Source organism: Dermochelys coriacea, chromosome 12 (assembly GCF_009764565.3).
Source record: "Dermochelys coriacea isolate rDerCor1 chromosome 12, rDerCor1.pri.v4, whole genome shotgun sequence".
NCBI classification, from domain to species: Eukaryota; Metazoa; Chordata; order Testudines; family Dermochelyidae; genus Dermochelys; species Dermochelys coriacea.
This window is the reverse complement of record NC_050079.1, coordinates 5,842,572-5,856,354: the sequence shown is the minus strand read 5'-3', so window position 1 is coordinate 5,856,354 and position 13,783 is coordinate 5,842,572. Positions and strand designations below refer to the sequence as shown.

At 55.3% G+C, this 13,783-nt stretch overlaps 1 protein-coding gene across 2 annotated transcripts in view; it reads left to right on the top strand.

Annotated features, from left to right (window-relative positions):
- Nucleotides 1–13,466, top strand: part of EDC4 (enhancer of mRNA decapping 4) — a 53,437-nt gene extending 39,971 nt beyond the window's left edge. For both annotated transcript variants that reach the window (XM_038368740.2, XM_043495162.1), the window contains 10 exons: nucleotides 112–264; nucleotides 1,786–1,822; nucleotides 3,171–3,351; nucleotides 4,038–4,193; nucleotides 5,419–5,534; nucleotides 7,160–7,325; nucleotides 8,375–8,561; nucleotides 9,766–9,985; nucleotides 10,770–10,933; nucleotides 12,472–13,466. In XM_038368740.2, coding sequence (XP_038224668.1) covers nucleotides 112–264; nucleotides 1,786–1,822; nucleotides 3,171–3,351; nucleotides 4,038–4,193; nucleotides 5,419–5,534; nucleotides 7,160–7,325; nucleotides 8,375–8,561; nucleotides 9,766–9,985; nucleotides 10,770–10,933; nucleotides 12,472–12,664 — 1,573 coding nt within the window. In that variant the 3' untranslated portion in view covers nucleotides 12,665–13,466. The remainder of the gene's footprint in view (nucleotides 1–111; nucleotides 265–1,785; nucleotides 1,823–3,170; nucleotides 3,352–4,037; nucleotides 4,194–5,418; nucleotides 5,535–7,159; nucleotides 7,326–8,374; nucleotides 8,562–9,765; nucleotides 9,986–10,769; nucleotides 10,934–12,471) is intronic.
- The last annotated feature ends 317 nt before the right edge of the window (nucleotides 13,467–13,783 follow it).

The window sequence follows — 13,783 nt, the reverse complement described above, 5'->3', positions numbered from 1 at the left end:
CTCCTCTAGATTGATGAGCTGGCCAGCTGTAGGGAAGGGTGGCTGAAGCCCCATCAGGCTGGCTCTCCCCAGTACTGCCAGCAACCTCTTCTCCCTGGTCTTCTTTTGCAGTGACCATGATGATGAAGTTGCAAGTTTGGCTTCTACATCAGGCGGGTTTAGTGCCAAAGCATCTGCACAGAGGCTGCCTGTGAAGGACTGGAAAGCCAAGGTGTCCCCTCGAGCTTCCCCCAAGCTCAAACGGAAGGGCAAGAAAGATGATGGGTACGCTGGGCTTCCAGGGCAGACAGCTGCAGGATTGGCAGCAGAGGGTTGCAATCTGAGAAACCCACTAGCAGCTAAGCTAGCCAGCGGTGCCCTAGAGCTGTTGCTGTCTGCACATGGGGATCTGAGCTTTGTGAGCAGTAACCCGCCAACCCTGGTGAAAGCGCTGTATTGGCCATCACAGAGGGGCATGGGAGCAGACTCTGTCCTGCCCTTCCAGCAGGTGCTGCAGGGCCAGGACACGCTTCAGAAGAACTTGTGGGAGGCAGGCTCATTACAGTGAGATGAGAGGGGTACCCAGCCTCGTTTCTACTCCTGTGCTGCCCCATGGCAGAGCAATCTGCCTCACTTCGGGGAAGGCTCCTTCAGGATGGTCATTCTCTAAACGCTTTTCAGCACCCAGCATGACAGAGCTCTGATCTGGGTGGCTTCTAGGCCCAACCACAGTGGCCACATGCAGTAACATCTGGCACCTGCCTGCTGCATCTGTATTTGAAACTTGACCGTATGAATGTGCTCTGGCTGAAACTTGATCAGCTGAAGGGTCAGCCCATGAGAAGGTGACCAGGTAGCAGAGTCCAATGTGCTAAATCCTATGTACAGGAAAATCAGTGCAAGCTCTGCAAATGGCTTTCTACTCCTGTGCTTTTCATATGGCTCCATGTACTGGTTTGGAGCTGTCCTTGTGTATGTCATGATTGCAGACCACTGGCTGGGGCTTTAGATTGTTAGTTGCAGGAAAAGGAGGCAGTGAACAAGGAATCTCTGCTGAGAAATGCCATTTGCTTCCCATGTCCCAGTCCTCTTCAGACAACTGAATTGCTGCTGTAGTGCTTACAGGCCATCCAGGCTGTGAGCCGCCAGCGCGTGCCTCCCTCTTGCCAGGTTTGAATCAACACGGAGTCACGGGTTTGCAGAAGCCAAACTGGTCTCTCCTGCTTAACAAACCAAGTCCATGTTTTCTTTGTTCAGTCCATATTGCAATATATGGCTCCAGACAGTCATTACACGCACTCTTTAAGAACTTCAAAATGTGCACCTGATTTTTTTTTATAAGAAACAGAGAAAATTGCCATCTTGATGTTTGGGCAGATAACGTCAGGGGAGTGACTTTTCTGCCCCCAAATTCAGTCAAGGCTCAACAGCCTAGGCTGTGTTCATGCTGTGTGAACAGCAGGGGAGCCAGTGACCCTCAGGCCAAAGGGTCAGGCCCAGTAGGTGCCCTGTGTCAAACCAGCCCACCTAGAGGAGCCGTGTATGGGTCCCTTGAGTCTTACTCACTAGGGGTAGTAATTCTTGGCTTTGATACAGTTCTGTACCAACATGAACTCTCCACCCTCCTGGTGTTCCTGTGTTGGTGGTGGAACAAGACAGAAGGGGGGCAGATGCCAGACGGTGGGGGGGTGAAAGTTATAGGTGGAATCAAAAGCCCAGACCCAGCTCAGTCAGTGTTGGTGAAAGACTCTGACCCCGGGCTGGGAGCAATTCACATGGTTATGGTAACTCTTCTTTTAATTCCAGGGATGTGACCCAGTCCCCGAGATCATGTGATCGCCAGGTTAGTCCCAGCGGGGATCCGACGCTCCATCACCTGCTTGCTTGTTAGCCAGCTCACTGATGACTTAAAGGAAAGCCCGTCCCAATTCCCTCAGTGTCTGTTGCAGAGCCTGGGGCCTCTGCTCCGTGAGCCGGCAGGGCATGCCAGCTGTGCCTTGCTGCTCACTAAGGCCCTGCAGAACTTGCTTAGCTCTGTGGCTTGCAGATGGTCTGAGAGGGGTGCCCTGACTTGGTGAGACCAGTGGCTTCCTTTGCAGCTTACCACATCTGATTCGCATATACATGGTCCTCTTTTTTCCAATTCAACTGCCCAGCCACAGCTCTGGTATTTGCTCCTGCATGAGATAAACAGAAATCACTTTGAGTGCGCCAGTAATGGGAAAACAAGGCATTCCTAGCCCCATTAGGACAGAGCAGCTCTGGCCTGTTAAAACTCCTTATCTCTGCTGGTTGTACCTCCATGTCCAATGGAGAGCGTAGCATGCTGGGACCACGTTTTAGGACTCATTGGGATGCCCTTGGAACACTGAGGGCTCAGCCAGCCTGTCACGTGGGGTCTGCTGCCTGTAGCATTGGATTTCAGATGGCTTCCCGCTAGGTTAAAGTCTGGCTCCAGCTGATGCGGGTGAAGCACCTCTGTAGATTCCAAGGTCAGAAGGGACCAATGTGATCATCTAGTCTGACCATCTGGATAATATGGGCCAGAGAAAGTCTCCAAAATAACTTCCCCTTCCTCCAGGCATGGAGCTGACCAGAGCCACTTCCCCTCCTGAGCTAGAGGAAGTGCCATGGTGCTGGCCCTGTGAATGGCGGTGCACCCCCCAAACAATGCATTGCTCCATCGTAAGTGCCTGAGGCCAGCTGTTTAAATCCTGGGGCTTTCCGCTTCTCTGACAGCAGAGACCTATATCCTCTAAGTGTTGTAGGCAGCTGCAGGGATCCAGTGAGAGAGAGCTAGGCTCTGGTTTGCACATGACCTTTGGGGAGCAAAAGATTTGGAGTTAGATAGCCTGGGAAGGTCTGGGCAGGGTTCGCTCCCAATCAGCTCAATCTCTTAGGTCATGGAAGAAACCTGGGACATGGTGTGTTTTGCTGTCTCATCAGTGTGCTCCTGTAAAGGCAAAGTGCTAATCCTATTGGAGATGGGGGGAACTGTGCCACTTGGCTAGGACTGGCCCTGAATCTTATCATGGTTGTGTTGAGCTTTGCTCCTGAGCTTAAGTGGTGGGTGAACTGGCCCTGGGTTTCCCTAGCAGGGGCTCAACCTCTCTGCTGACCTCTGATCTCAGTACAGATGCGGTGGTCAGTGGTGTCAGAGCGTATCATATGGCTGCCTTGTCTGCCAACAGGTGACTGCCGAGTGCCAGGATGAGCTGATGTCTCTGCTGCGGAGCCAACAGAGGGAGCTCACAGAGCTGAGACAGAACCAGATGGAACTAATGCAGAGACTCACTGACCACCTGGATGCTGTGCAGAGCTCCCTCATGGGCCACATGGAACGAGTGATTGATTCTCAGCAAGAACAAGAGCGTATCCTTCCTGGCAAACCCCTCTTGGGGCCAGTGTGCCACAGGGCCGGCCCTTCTGGGGTGAGTAGTGTTGCAGGAGAGACGACATAGTGTCCCAGCAGCCATATATCTGTACCATAAAATCACCTCGGAGTTCAGCAGTCACTGCTCAAGGGTGCCAGGGCTGGGATGGGGGGATGCTGCAATGCGGGGTTGGGGGGCACCGGAAGAGCTGTGTGGGGTCCCAGGGCTGGAAAGCTCTGAAGAGCCTTGTGGGCTGCCAGGGCTGGGATGGGGGGGATGCTGCAGTGCAGGGTTGGGGGGCACCGGAAGAGCTGTGTGGGGTCCCAGGGCTGGGATGGGGAGATGCTGTGATGTGGGGTCCCAGCACTCGAATATCAGGGGATGCTGAGGTGCGGGGTTAATGATTCTTGTCAGGTGCTTGCTGGTGGCCAGCCTGCACTGCACTTGATTCCAGTTACTGCTCTTGATCCCTCCCGTGGCCTGTTTGCTGGCAGGTGGGGTTATAAGAGCTAACACAGCCATATCCTGGAGTCCCCCATTACCGAAGGCCCAGGCTAGATCTTCTGGAAGCCGCAAGTGGTGCAGGAGATAGTGTGTCTGTCCAGTGCCCATCACCAGAGGATAGGAGTGCCGGGATCAGAGAGGGCATCTGGAGGCTGTTGCTCCTTAACATGTGACCTCCAGAGCGGAGGCTGGACCGAGCTCTGACCGAGGGGCAGCAGCGGAACGGGCAGCTCCAGGAGCACCTGTCACAGCAGCTGTCGCAGTCCCTCTCCACTGCTGCATGCAATCGCCTGGAGAGGACCATCCGCGAGGAGATGAAGAAGACAGTGCCCCAGTGTAAGTGCTGATGCTGGATAGTTTATACGGTGTGGGCCCAGCAGGTAGGTATGAAGCCACATGCTGCAGGGCGGCGATAGGTGGCGCAGGACTGTGGATGCGGCATGTTTAGCCCTGACAACCTCCTGGCATCGCAGACTTCTCCGGAGACGGGGAGCTGTGACGGGCTCGCAGGAGCTCCTGGGGGAGGGATGTGCTGCTCTGGAAGGGGTCTTGAGCTATGTCTAAGTGGCGGGCGCTATCAGTGCCATAGCTATGGCACTGTAGTATAGACACAAAGTAGAGCGAGGAGGGTTTTTCCATCACTGTGGGAACTCAATCTCCCCAAGCAACGGTAGCTAGGCTGACAGAAGCATTTGTCCATCAACCTAGCCCAGTGGTGGGCAAACTACAGTTCGGGGGCCACAACTGGCCCTCCAGACATTTTAATCCAGCCCTCAAGCTCCTGCCGGGAAGCGGGGTTCAGGGCTTGCCCTGCTCTGGTGCTACAACCGAGAGCAGGATCGGGGTCTTGCCCCACTCCGCACAGCTCCCGGAAGCAGGGGTATGTCCCCTGTCCAACTCCTATGTGTAGGGGCAGCCAGAGGGCTCCACAAGCTGCCCCCGCTCCAAGTGCTGCCCCCACAGCTCCCATTGGCCGGGAATTGCAGCCAATGGAAGCTGCAGGGGCGGCGCCTGCGGACAGAGCCGGGTGCAGAGCCGCTTGGCCACACCTCCACGTAGGAGCCAGAGGGGAGACATGCTGCTGTTTCTGGGAGCTACTTGAGGTAAGTGCCACCCAGAGCCTGCACCCCTGACCTCCTCCCACGACTCAACCCCCGTCGAAGCCCCGACCCACTGCAAACCCCTCAGTTCCAGCCGGGAGCACCCACCTGCACCCCCAACTCCTCATCCCCAGCCCTACCCCAGAGCCTGCACCTCCAACTGGGGCCCTCCCACACCCCAACCCCTAATTTTGTGAGCGTTCATGGCCTGCCATACAATTTCAATACCCAGATATGGCCCTTAGGCCAAAAAGTTTGCCCACCCCTGACCTAGCCACATAGGCAGCAGGCAGTAGGTTGGCAGAGCTGTGGTGCTCAAGGGTGGATTTTTCACACCCCTGAGGACGATGACCAGGCTCAAGGTGATCCTGGGTGCCATGGCCCCCTCCCATTGCCCGGCAAGGGAAAAGCCAAAATGCTTGGGTGAATCTGGGTCACCTTTTCCTTTGTGTCCCGCCCAGGCATTTCCAAGAGCCTGGATCCTGTCACTGGCCAGCTGAGCAATACGATTGCCGCCAAGCTCATCGCCGTCGAGGGGACATTGAAGGAAAACATCACCAAGCTAGTGAAATCAAAGGTAAGGCCCAGACCAACAACCACCTGGACATCCTGTGTTCCCCTTCTGGAGTGAGCCACTCACAGCTGACACGTTACCTGCCCCTCAGCGGGGGCTCAACACAGTTTAGCTGCTAGCATAGGCAGATGAGACCCCTTCACTGTATTGTTGAGTAGCCAGGCACCAGCTCCCACCAGTCTCTGATCTGCTCCTTAGGCCTTGCTCTGCCTAGTTTCCCTGTCCAGGAGGGCACTGTGTGTTTGAATGCACGGCCAGCGATCATTCCCGAAAGTGCCTTTGCCTCCCTCGGCAGCTGAAACAGGCTCAGGCCCAGAAGCCGTGCCTCAGTGTCGGGAACAGCCCCAGTGCAGCCAGCCTGGGTCGGCAAGTCTGCTTCTCCTGCACTTTGCCCCAAAGCCAGTGAGAGCTGTTGGCATGTGCAGGTGACGGGCAGCCTGTTTGCTGGCCCTTCCAGTACCAGGGCTGCCTCTCAGCATTAGCAGGGCAATAAGAAGCCAGATGGGAGAAAGGTGTTTGGCACTTTGCGTTGTCATCTCTCCATCCAATCACTCAGATCTAGCCGGTTGACAAGTGGTGGTGATGGAAGGCCAGGGGAAGCTGCTCTGTCCCTCATGTTTGGGAGTGTTTTTCCCAGTGCGGTTTAATTGCATTTTTCCAAGTGGAATCTCCTGTTGTTTCTTGCCCGTGTGTTGAATCAGAGCCCCATCCACGTAATTCCTCTCTGCTCATGAGCATTTGCAACCGCCTCCAGTGTCTGACAAGCACGCGACCCCCCTGTCAGACTAATCACTAATGAAAATGTTAAGTTGGGGACTAAATCCACTTCCTGGGGTCCCCCAAGACTTGGCATAGTGCCATTTTATTCATTAACCCCCCCACACTACACCACCAAAGTTCACACATTGCCATGATCCTTGGTTTATGGCCATCCAGCCGCTTTCTCTCAGACTGTATTGGTCTAAGCCAGCAGTTCTCAAACTGTGGGTCAGGACCCCATTTTATTGGGGTGACCAGGGCCAGTATTAGACTTGCTGGGACCTGGGGCTCAGGCTCTGGCCCCCTCACCTCCGGGGTCATATAGTAATTTTGTTGTTGGAAGGGTTGCGGTCCAATGAAGTTGAGAACCGCTGGTCTAAGCTGACCTGAGTGAATCCCAGTCATAGTTCGTGCCGCTCGGTGCTTGCGCTCCCATTGCCCCAAGATGGGCAGCAATTTTCCTCCCTCGGTGTTAGTGGGTTTGCCGTGTCCAGGCTCCCTCTGCTTTGTGTGTGGAAGATCACTGCTGTTTGCTCTTCTTCACTCCTTCAACTCAATTCTCACGGCTGCTCGCCAGCTCCCTGCCTCAGCGAGAGCTAGCAGGTTAAGGGGGAAGAGCCACCCCATGGAGCTAAAGTACCAGGAAACCTGGATGTTCCTTCGGCCACACTCGTTCAGGTCCCCCAGCCATCAGATCGTAGTGTTAACACTTAGGCTTGGTGGGCTCGTGGCCCAGGGCAAATGGACGGGGGGTTAACTGCTTCCGGCTTGCCCAGGGGCTTGCAGATGGGTTGGGGGAGGCGAAGTGCCTCCATCCTAGGTGTGCAGCAGGAAAATGCTAAACTCGGGGTCTCCTGTGTTCTTGGAAGAACCTGACAGATGCCATTGCGAGGGCAGCGGCGGATGCTCTGCAGGGGCCCATCCAGTCAGCATACAAGGAGGCGTTCCAGAGCGTTGTATTGCCAGCGTTTGAGAAGAGCTGCCAGTCCATGTTCCAGCAAATCAACGACACCTTCAAGCAGGGGACGCAGGAATGTGAGTCCTGTTGGAAACCGAGATCTGCCCTCATGTAGTGCGGTCCCTCGTCAGAGAGCTTTACGGAGAATTACTGCTCCTCACAGCCTCTCCATGAGGAAGGGAAGTGTAATCCCTCTTCTACAGATGGGGAAACTGAGGAAGGGGTGAGGGGAGCTTGGAGAGGACATTAAAAGCTCAGATTAGATCTGGGGTGTGCCCGGCTCCCAGTCCTGTAGGCAGACTGCTGGGCCGCATCTCTAGTTCTGCCGGCAAGATAGCCCCACTGTACCAGCCATTTCTCTTGCTCAGCTGCAGGGTAGGACCATCTCCACACTGGACCCTGTCTGTCAGTGGTCAGCCCTGGGATGCTGCTGAAGGAAGCAAACTCCTCTGGGTACCCCAGGATGGCTGGGGGGACTGTGTAGTGCTGCACAAGGGATTCTCGTCACTGCCTGTCTGCACCCCCCCCAGTGAGCCACGCCTTGGAGCTTGTTCCCCAGCATGCTGTCCGGCAATGTGTTCCTCTGACCCCAGCTCCCATGCACTGCTGGACTCCAGCCTTTCTGGCTGGTTCTGCACCTTTCCAGCCATTCGCCTAGCGACATGTTCCCCAGTCGGCAGGGCCCCTCCCTGCCCTTGTGAGCTCTCAAACGCTGCTGCTTCTTTGCAGAGCTTGCATCCCCATTGCCTTTGATCAGACCATCTTCTGAACCTCAAAATCCATCACGAAATAGCCCCTTTGATCTCTGCAGGCCTCCCCTCTCCTGCTTCCAGCCTAGGAAATGTCCCCAGTATCTGTCCTGTGGCCTTACTGGTATTGAGCCCCTTTGCCAACAGTGGGCGGTAGTATACACTCTGCCCCGACGGAACAGCCCAGCAAAGCCCATCCACTGAGAACATGTGGGGTTTGCTGTTCTGCCTGGCACGTGGCCCTTTGCTCCTGATGGGGAGGAGCCTGGAGGTCACAGATCACACACAGGGTTTGGTAGCGCCCCCTAGTAGCTGGGCTCTGCTGGGGGATGGCATGGTGATTGGCAGTGCTCTGAGGGACCGTCTGACTGTTGCAGATATCCAGCAGCTTGAGACTCACATGAAGAACAAGAAGGCGCGAGACCAGGAGGCCCGAGACTCCATGCTGGGCCAACTCCGGCAGCTGATCAGCACCTTCCAGAGCAGCACAGATCAGCTGGCCTCCACCATCACAACCAGCGTGCACACCGAAGTGCAGCATCAGCTGCATGTCATTGTGAGCAAGTAAGTCAGGCATAGAGGCTGGGGCTTCCGCTGGATTGGACGTGCAGGAGGAATGGGCAGGGACAGTGGGGGGGAGGGGGTGCCAAAGAGCCCATGGCATGTTGCCCTGTGGGGCCCTCTCTGATCTGCTGGGGGTGCATCATGTGACGTTCTGCTTTTCAGCAAGCGCTTCGGCAGGCTTGTGCGACTCTGCTGCTCTCGAAGGCACAGAATGGGGCCCACGCTGGCTTGTGGCTCGCTCTGTAACATGCAGCTGCCTCTTCGTTCTAAATGGAGGCTTGGTCCCTGGCATGCACACCCTGCCACTCGGGCAGAGCCCTGGGCACAGCCACCCCCTTCCACAAGGACTCTGATTTGACGCTGCTGTTTGCAGCATCTTCCTGACGCGCCATGTCCTCAGCCAGCCTGGGGGAATCCCTCACTCTCCCCCCTGTTCCGCAGCAGCGCATGCCTTGGCATCTAGGGAAACCCCAGCAGTGAAACAAACTTTCAGGTGGGCGAGCTGATCCTCCACTCTCGATGTCAAGAGGCCTAGAGGCAGCGTCCATGCATGTTTCCAGCCAGCACAGCATGAACCTTTCCAGAGAGAAGATTTTCCTGTCCCACTGGGAAGTCTCCGCTGGGTTCCAGGGAATCTCCACTGGTCTGACATGACTGCAACTGGCCAGAGTTTGGCCCTTTATGCCCATTATGAGCTGGGGCCTATGTCCCAGCAGACAGGTGTCCACATCTCAGAGAGCACCCTCTCCATTGGCACTAACTCTCCCTTATCAAGGGCTTGAGTGGGGACTTGGCTCCCCTGCATCTTACAGGTGTTCCTTTCAGAGTGCATGGGTCAGTGGGGGAACTAGCCCAGCTGTGTGTGGTGGGAGTGCTTGGGCAGTGATCTCTACAACCTTTCACCAGCACCAGATGCATTCAGAAGTTCAGACATCTGATCGCTTAGGAAGGGAGAGAATGGGGCCCTTGGAATGCCTCTTCTGCATTCCTAGCCCCCGGGCACTTGCACAGGGGCTCTGCCGAATTCCAGGTACTTAGTGTCTGTGCCTGGGCACCGAAGCACTTCATGTTAACCCTTGGGGCTCATGCAAACGTAAACAGTGAAAAGCGCCTATGCTAATAGCTGGAGCCCTGCTTGACCAGCGCGAGAGCAGTGCAGTCCCTGGCAGCTCCATCCTGGTCTCACGCCTCCCTCTGTTTCTAGCATGCAGGACTCTATTCTGACCCAGGTGCAGAGGGTCATCAAGGGAGAGGTGAGCCTGGCCATGAAGGAGCAGCAAGCGGCCGTCACCTCGAGCATTGTGCAGGCGATGCGTTCCGCAGCAGGCACACCCATCCCCTCTGCTCACCTGGACTTCCAGTCTCAGCAGACTCACGTCCTGCAGCTGCTGCAGCAGGGCCGCCTCAACCAGGCTTTCCAGCAGGTACGCAGGCTGCCATGTAGGCCTGATCCTCCCAGAGGTGCCAAGATGTGTCCCCTGGCTCTGCCCAGGCGAGGAGATACCCCCTTTTTCTGCTGTAACTCCTCAGGAGCTAGGCTTTGCTAAGGCTCCCCCAGGGTCGGCAGCTCTGGCATTGTGGAGCTGGTGCTTCCCATTCTGACAGCAGTGGGGTGGGGCAGGTGAAGGGTTAACTGTGAAGCCCTTGACCATAGAAAGCCTTGTAGTGCTGTGTATTAAAGTAGTTGATGTGCTTGACTCCTGCATAACAACACCTGTAAGTGCAGGGCACTGTTACTCTGCCACTGAGCCAGCAGGGGCGCAGAAAGAACAGTAGCGTATAGATTCCTCTCCTGGTCCCACGTGTGATCTGAGCACCATCATACCCTTTGCCAGGCCCCATCGGTCTGGTTTCCCCTGCCCAGCGCTCTGACAAAACACAGGCCATGCTCATGGTGTTCCTGGGAGCGAAGGGCTAAATGCATGGACGGTGGAGGCAGTGCACTGAGCGACCTCCCCATGCCACTGGGCTGAAGCCTGCAGTCTCAATCTGCTGCTCCAGACCTGGGGCTCCTAAGTGGAGACAGCTTCCCTTACCACGTGTGATGCAGCCAAACTCCTTTCAGCTGGTGTGCTGAGTGAGCTGAGATCTCTGGGCAGGAAGGCCTGCGTTCAGCTGTGCCCCAGTATGCAGCAGGGCCTCCTCCCTCCATTGTAGTGCTCCTCAGTCCCCCTCCACCCCACACATCTCTAAATACATTTCTCATAGACTCTCACAGCAGCTGATCTGAACCTGGTCCTATATGTCTGTGAGACGGTGGATCCTCAGCAGGTGTTTGGACAGCACCCATGTCCGCTCTCCCAGCCCGTCCTCCTGTCTCTCATTCAGCAGCTCTCCTCAGATCTGGGCACCCGCACCGAACTGAAACTGAAGTAAGTGTCGTTCCGGAGTGCCGCCCTGCCCCACCCTCTAGCGACAGGAATAGCAGCGTGTCTCTCCAGATTGGTTGTAGACAAGTACCAGGCAATGCTCATTCTGAGGAACAACTCAAACTCCTCCGGCATGTTACTGGCTTCTCCGCTTAGGAGAAGACCAGAGCATCGTCGTGGACAGCTCAGTGAGAGGCTCTGCTCAGGGCACAGAGACTGAAAAATTACAGCTACCCATCTATAGCATTTGCTTTAGCTTCCATCACCACTGTACCTAAGTGCTGAGTTGGGCTGTTTGCTGAGTGTGTGTATATGAAGATGAGAGGCTCTAAGCCAGTGATGTCTCCTCCCCCTGAGTCCTGTGCTCAGTTCTGGTCACCCCATGGGAAAGTAGGCTTAGCCACGGTTTGGCAGTCTCTGGGGCAGGGCTCCTGGATTCTGGGGCACTTCAGTGTGACAGCCTGGAGGTTCAGAGAAATGAAAATGTGGAGGTGTCTGTTGAACTGAATCCACTAATGAACAGGACAGCCAGCACAGTTCGCCTGGGCTGATTTGATAGTTAATATAACTTTATGCTGCCCCTTGATCTTTAATTTCCATGTGCCGATGGTGCCTGGTGGAAGTTGTCGGCGGGAGGGTTGGTAGATAGCAGTTTGGGACTTTGGGTTTTTACTAAAGTGCTCTGCAGTGAAGTCATTAACACTTTCATGTAAAACTGACATCTTCAGGTTTCAGAGTCAACGTCCCACTTAGCCTGAAGCAGTGACTCTCAGGGGTGGGAACTGGCTCACTAGCTGACTCTTAGGCTGCGCAGTGTGAAGGGTTCCCTCACAGCCATGAAGGCAGGAGACGTAGCTCTCTACTAGGACAGCAGAGATCCTGGAGCAGAGAGGAGCTGATTCCATGATTGCAGAGCAGCAGGGCACATGGCTTCTGAAATAAAAAAGCTTGAGAAGAGCAACAGAAATGTCTGGAAGCCTGGAAAGGCAAATTCCCCTAGGACTTGATAGAGGGACTTTGAAAGGGGAGATCTGGCCTTTGATTCCCACAACAGTCCTAAGTTGGCTCTATGGGAGGACACAATAAATTGCTGTCTGGGTCAAGGTGATTTCCTGCCATACTCTTAGATTTGATGATAGTGCTGCTTCCTGTTTCAGGTTCAGTCTGCTTTCACTCTTCGTTCCCTGTTTGGGGCTTGAGAGCTATGTAGGTCACATGTTGCCCCAGTGCCAAATAAATCTCACGTTCTGCTTCACGCAGTGAAAACACCACTGAAGAAACCCTTGTGCTTTATAGACCCAGTACAAAGTGCAGACCAGGCAGAGTTCTAGCCTGTGATTCCAAGCAACCGTGCTGCACATGGCACGCGGGGAGCTGTCTGCCAGCTGCCCCGTGTGCTGAACGGGGGGCAGTCTCGGACTCCTTGCTAAGAGGCAAATCAGGAGCTAGCTACCTGAGCCGGGGCAGATGAGACAGGAGGTGCCTGCACATTCCCTCGCTGAAGTGGAGTCGTAACCCTGGGCTTTCCTTTCTCCCCTCAGTTACCTGGAGGAGGCAGTGATGCACCTGGACCACAGCGACCCCATCACCCGAGACCACATGGGGTCAGTCATGAACCAGGTGCGGCAGAAGCTCTTCCAGTTCCTGCAGGCAGAATCTCACAACACCCTGAGCAAGCCGGCCCGCCGCCTCATGATCATGCTTCAGGGCTTGGTCACCCCCAGCATGACCTAACAGCGCACAGCTGCCCTGTGGGTTGCTGCAGGGGAGCCCGCCCTGCAGAGCCAGTAGTTACTAACCCCGTGTGGCTTGTGTTAAGAGCTCTTGCCAGGGAAATGTGTTAGCAAATCAGTGTGTGGTGTCTAAGGCAAGCCTGCTCGTCGCTAAGGCTAACGCCAGCTGTGTATAGCCCCAAATAATCACTCCACGCTCACTTGGCTTATTTTCTTAAACAGCCTCTTCTGGGAGCACTGGGCCTCTCGGCACCCACCCCCGTCCATCCCTGAGTCACCACCACCTGGTCACACGGCAGCACGGCCATTCCATTTCTTCCCCCTTCAGTTGGGCATTTGCTCCCAGGAGCGGAGGAGAGGGGAGCTGGGCTGGGGCTGGGCATGCACTCCTCACTCCCGGGAAGGGTCCCGGACTAACGTCCAGGAGCTCACATAATCCTTCCCAGTGCTGTGGGGCAGGTGGAAGGGGGAAATGGTTTCTGTTAGCCCCTTGGTTCCCACAGTGACACTGGCTGAGCAGCAAGAAGCCTGGCTAGTCCCCCATGCAGGGTGGGTCTGGTGCCAGCAGGGGGCAGTGCGTGCACATCTCCTGCATCGGTTCTGAAGGGCAAGCCAAGGGGGCTCTGGGGCAGTTTGGTCAGGGAGCATCATGCTGTGAGACCCTCTGGGCTGTACGTTCCGTGTGCTGGAGCATGTCCAAGGATCCTTTACACCCGTTTTTTTTTCTTTTTATCTAAAATTTGAATCTTTCTTTTTTGAATAACATTAAGAAACGTTCAATAAATGACTTTTGGAAAAAAAAACAAACTACTAGCGCTGCCTCTGTTCTCGTCCCTTTGCATGGCATCTCAGGACAGCTGCTCCCCTGTTGGGGTGGAGGGACTCTTTAGGAGAGGTGCAGTGAGATTCTTTGGGAGGCAGTGGGATCTAGTGGCCGCAATGCGGGAACAGGGGGTCAGGACTCCTGGGTTCTCTTCCTGGATCTGCATCCAGCTTGCTGTTCAACTAGCTTTGACCTGCCTGATCAAAGCCACTAGTACAATGGGGACAAGACCTTGCTCCAAGGAGGCAGCCCATTGATTGCTGTCTGTGAAGTGCCAGATACCAGCTGCGCCACTGT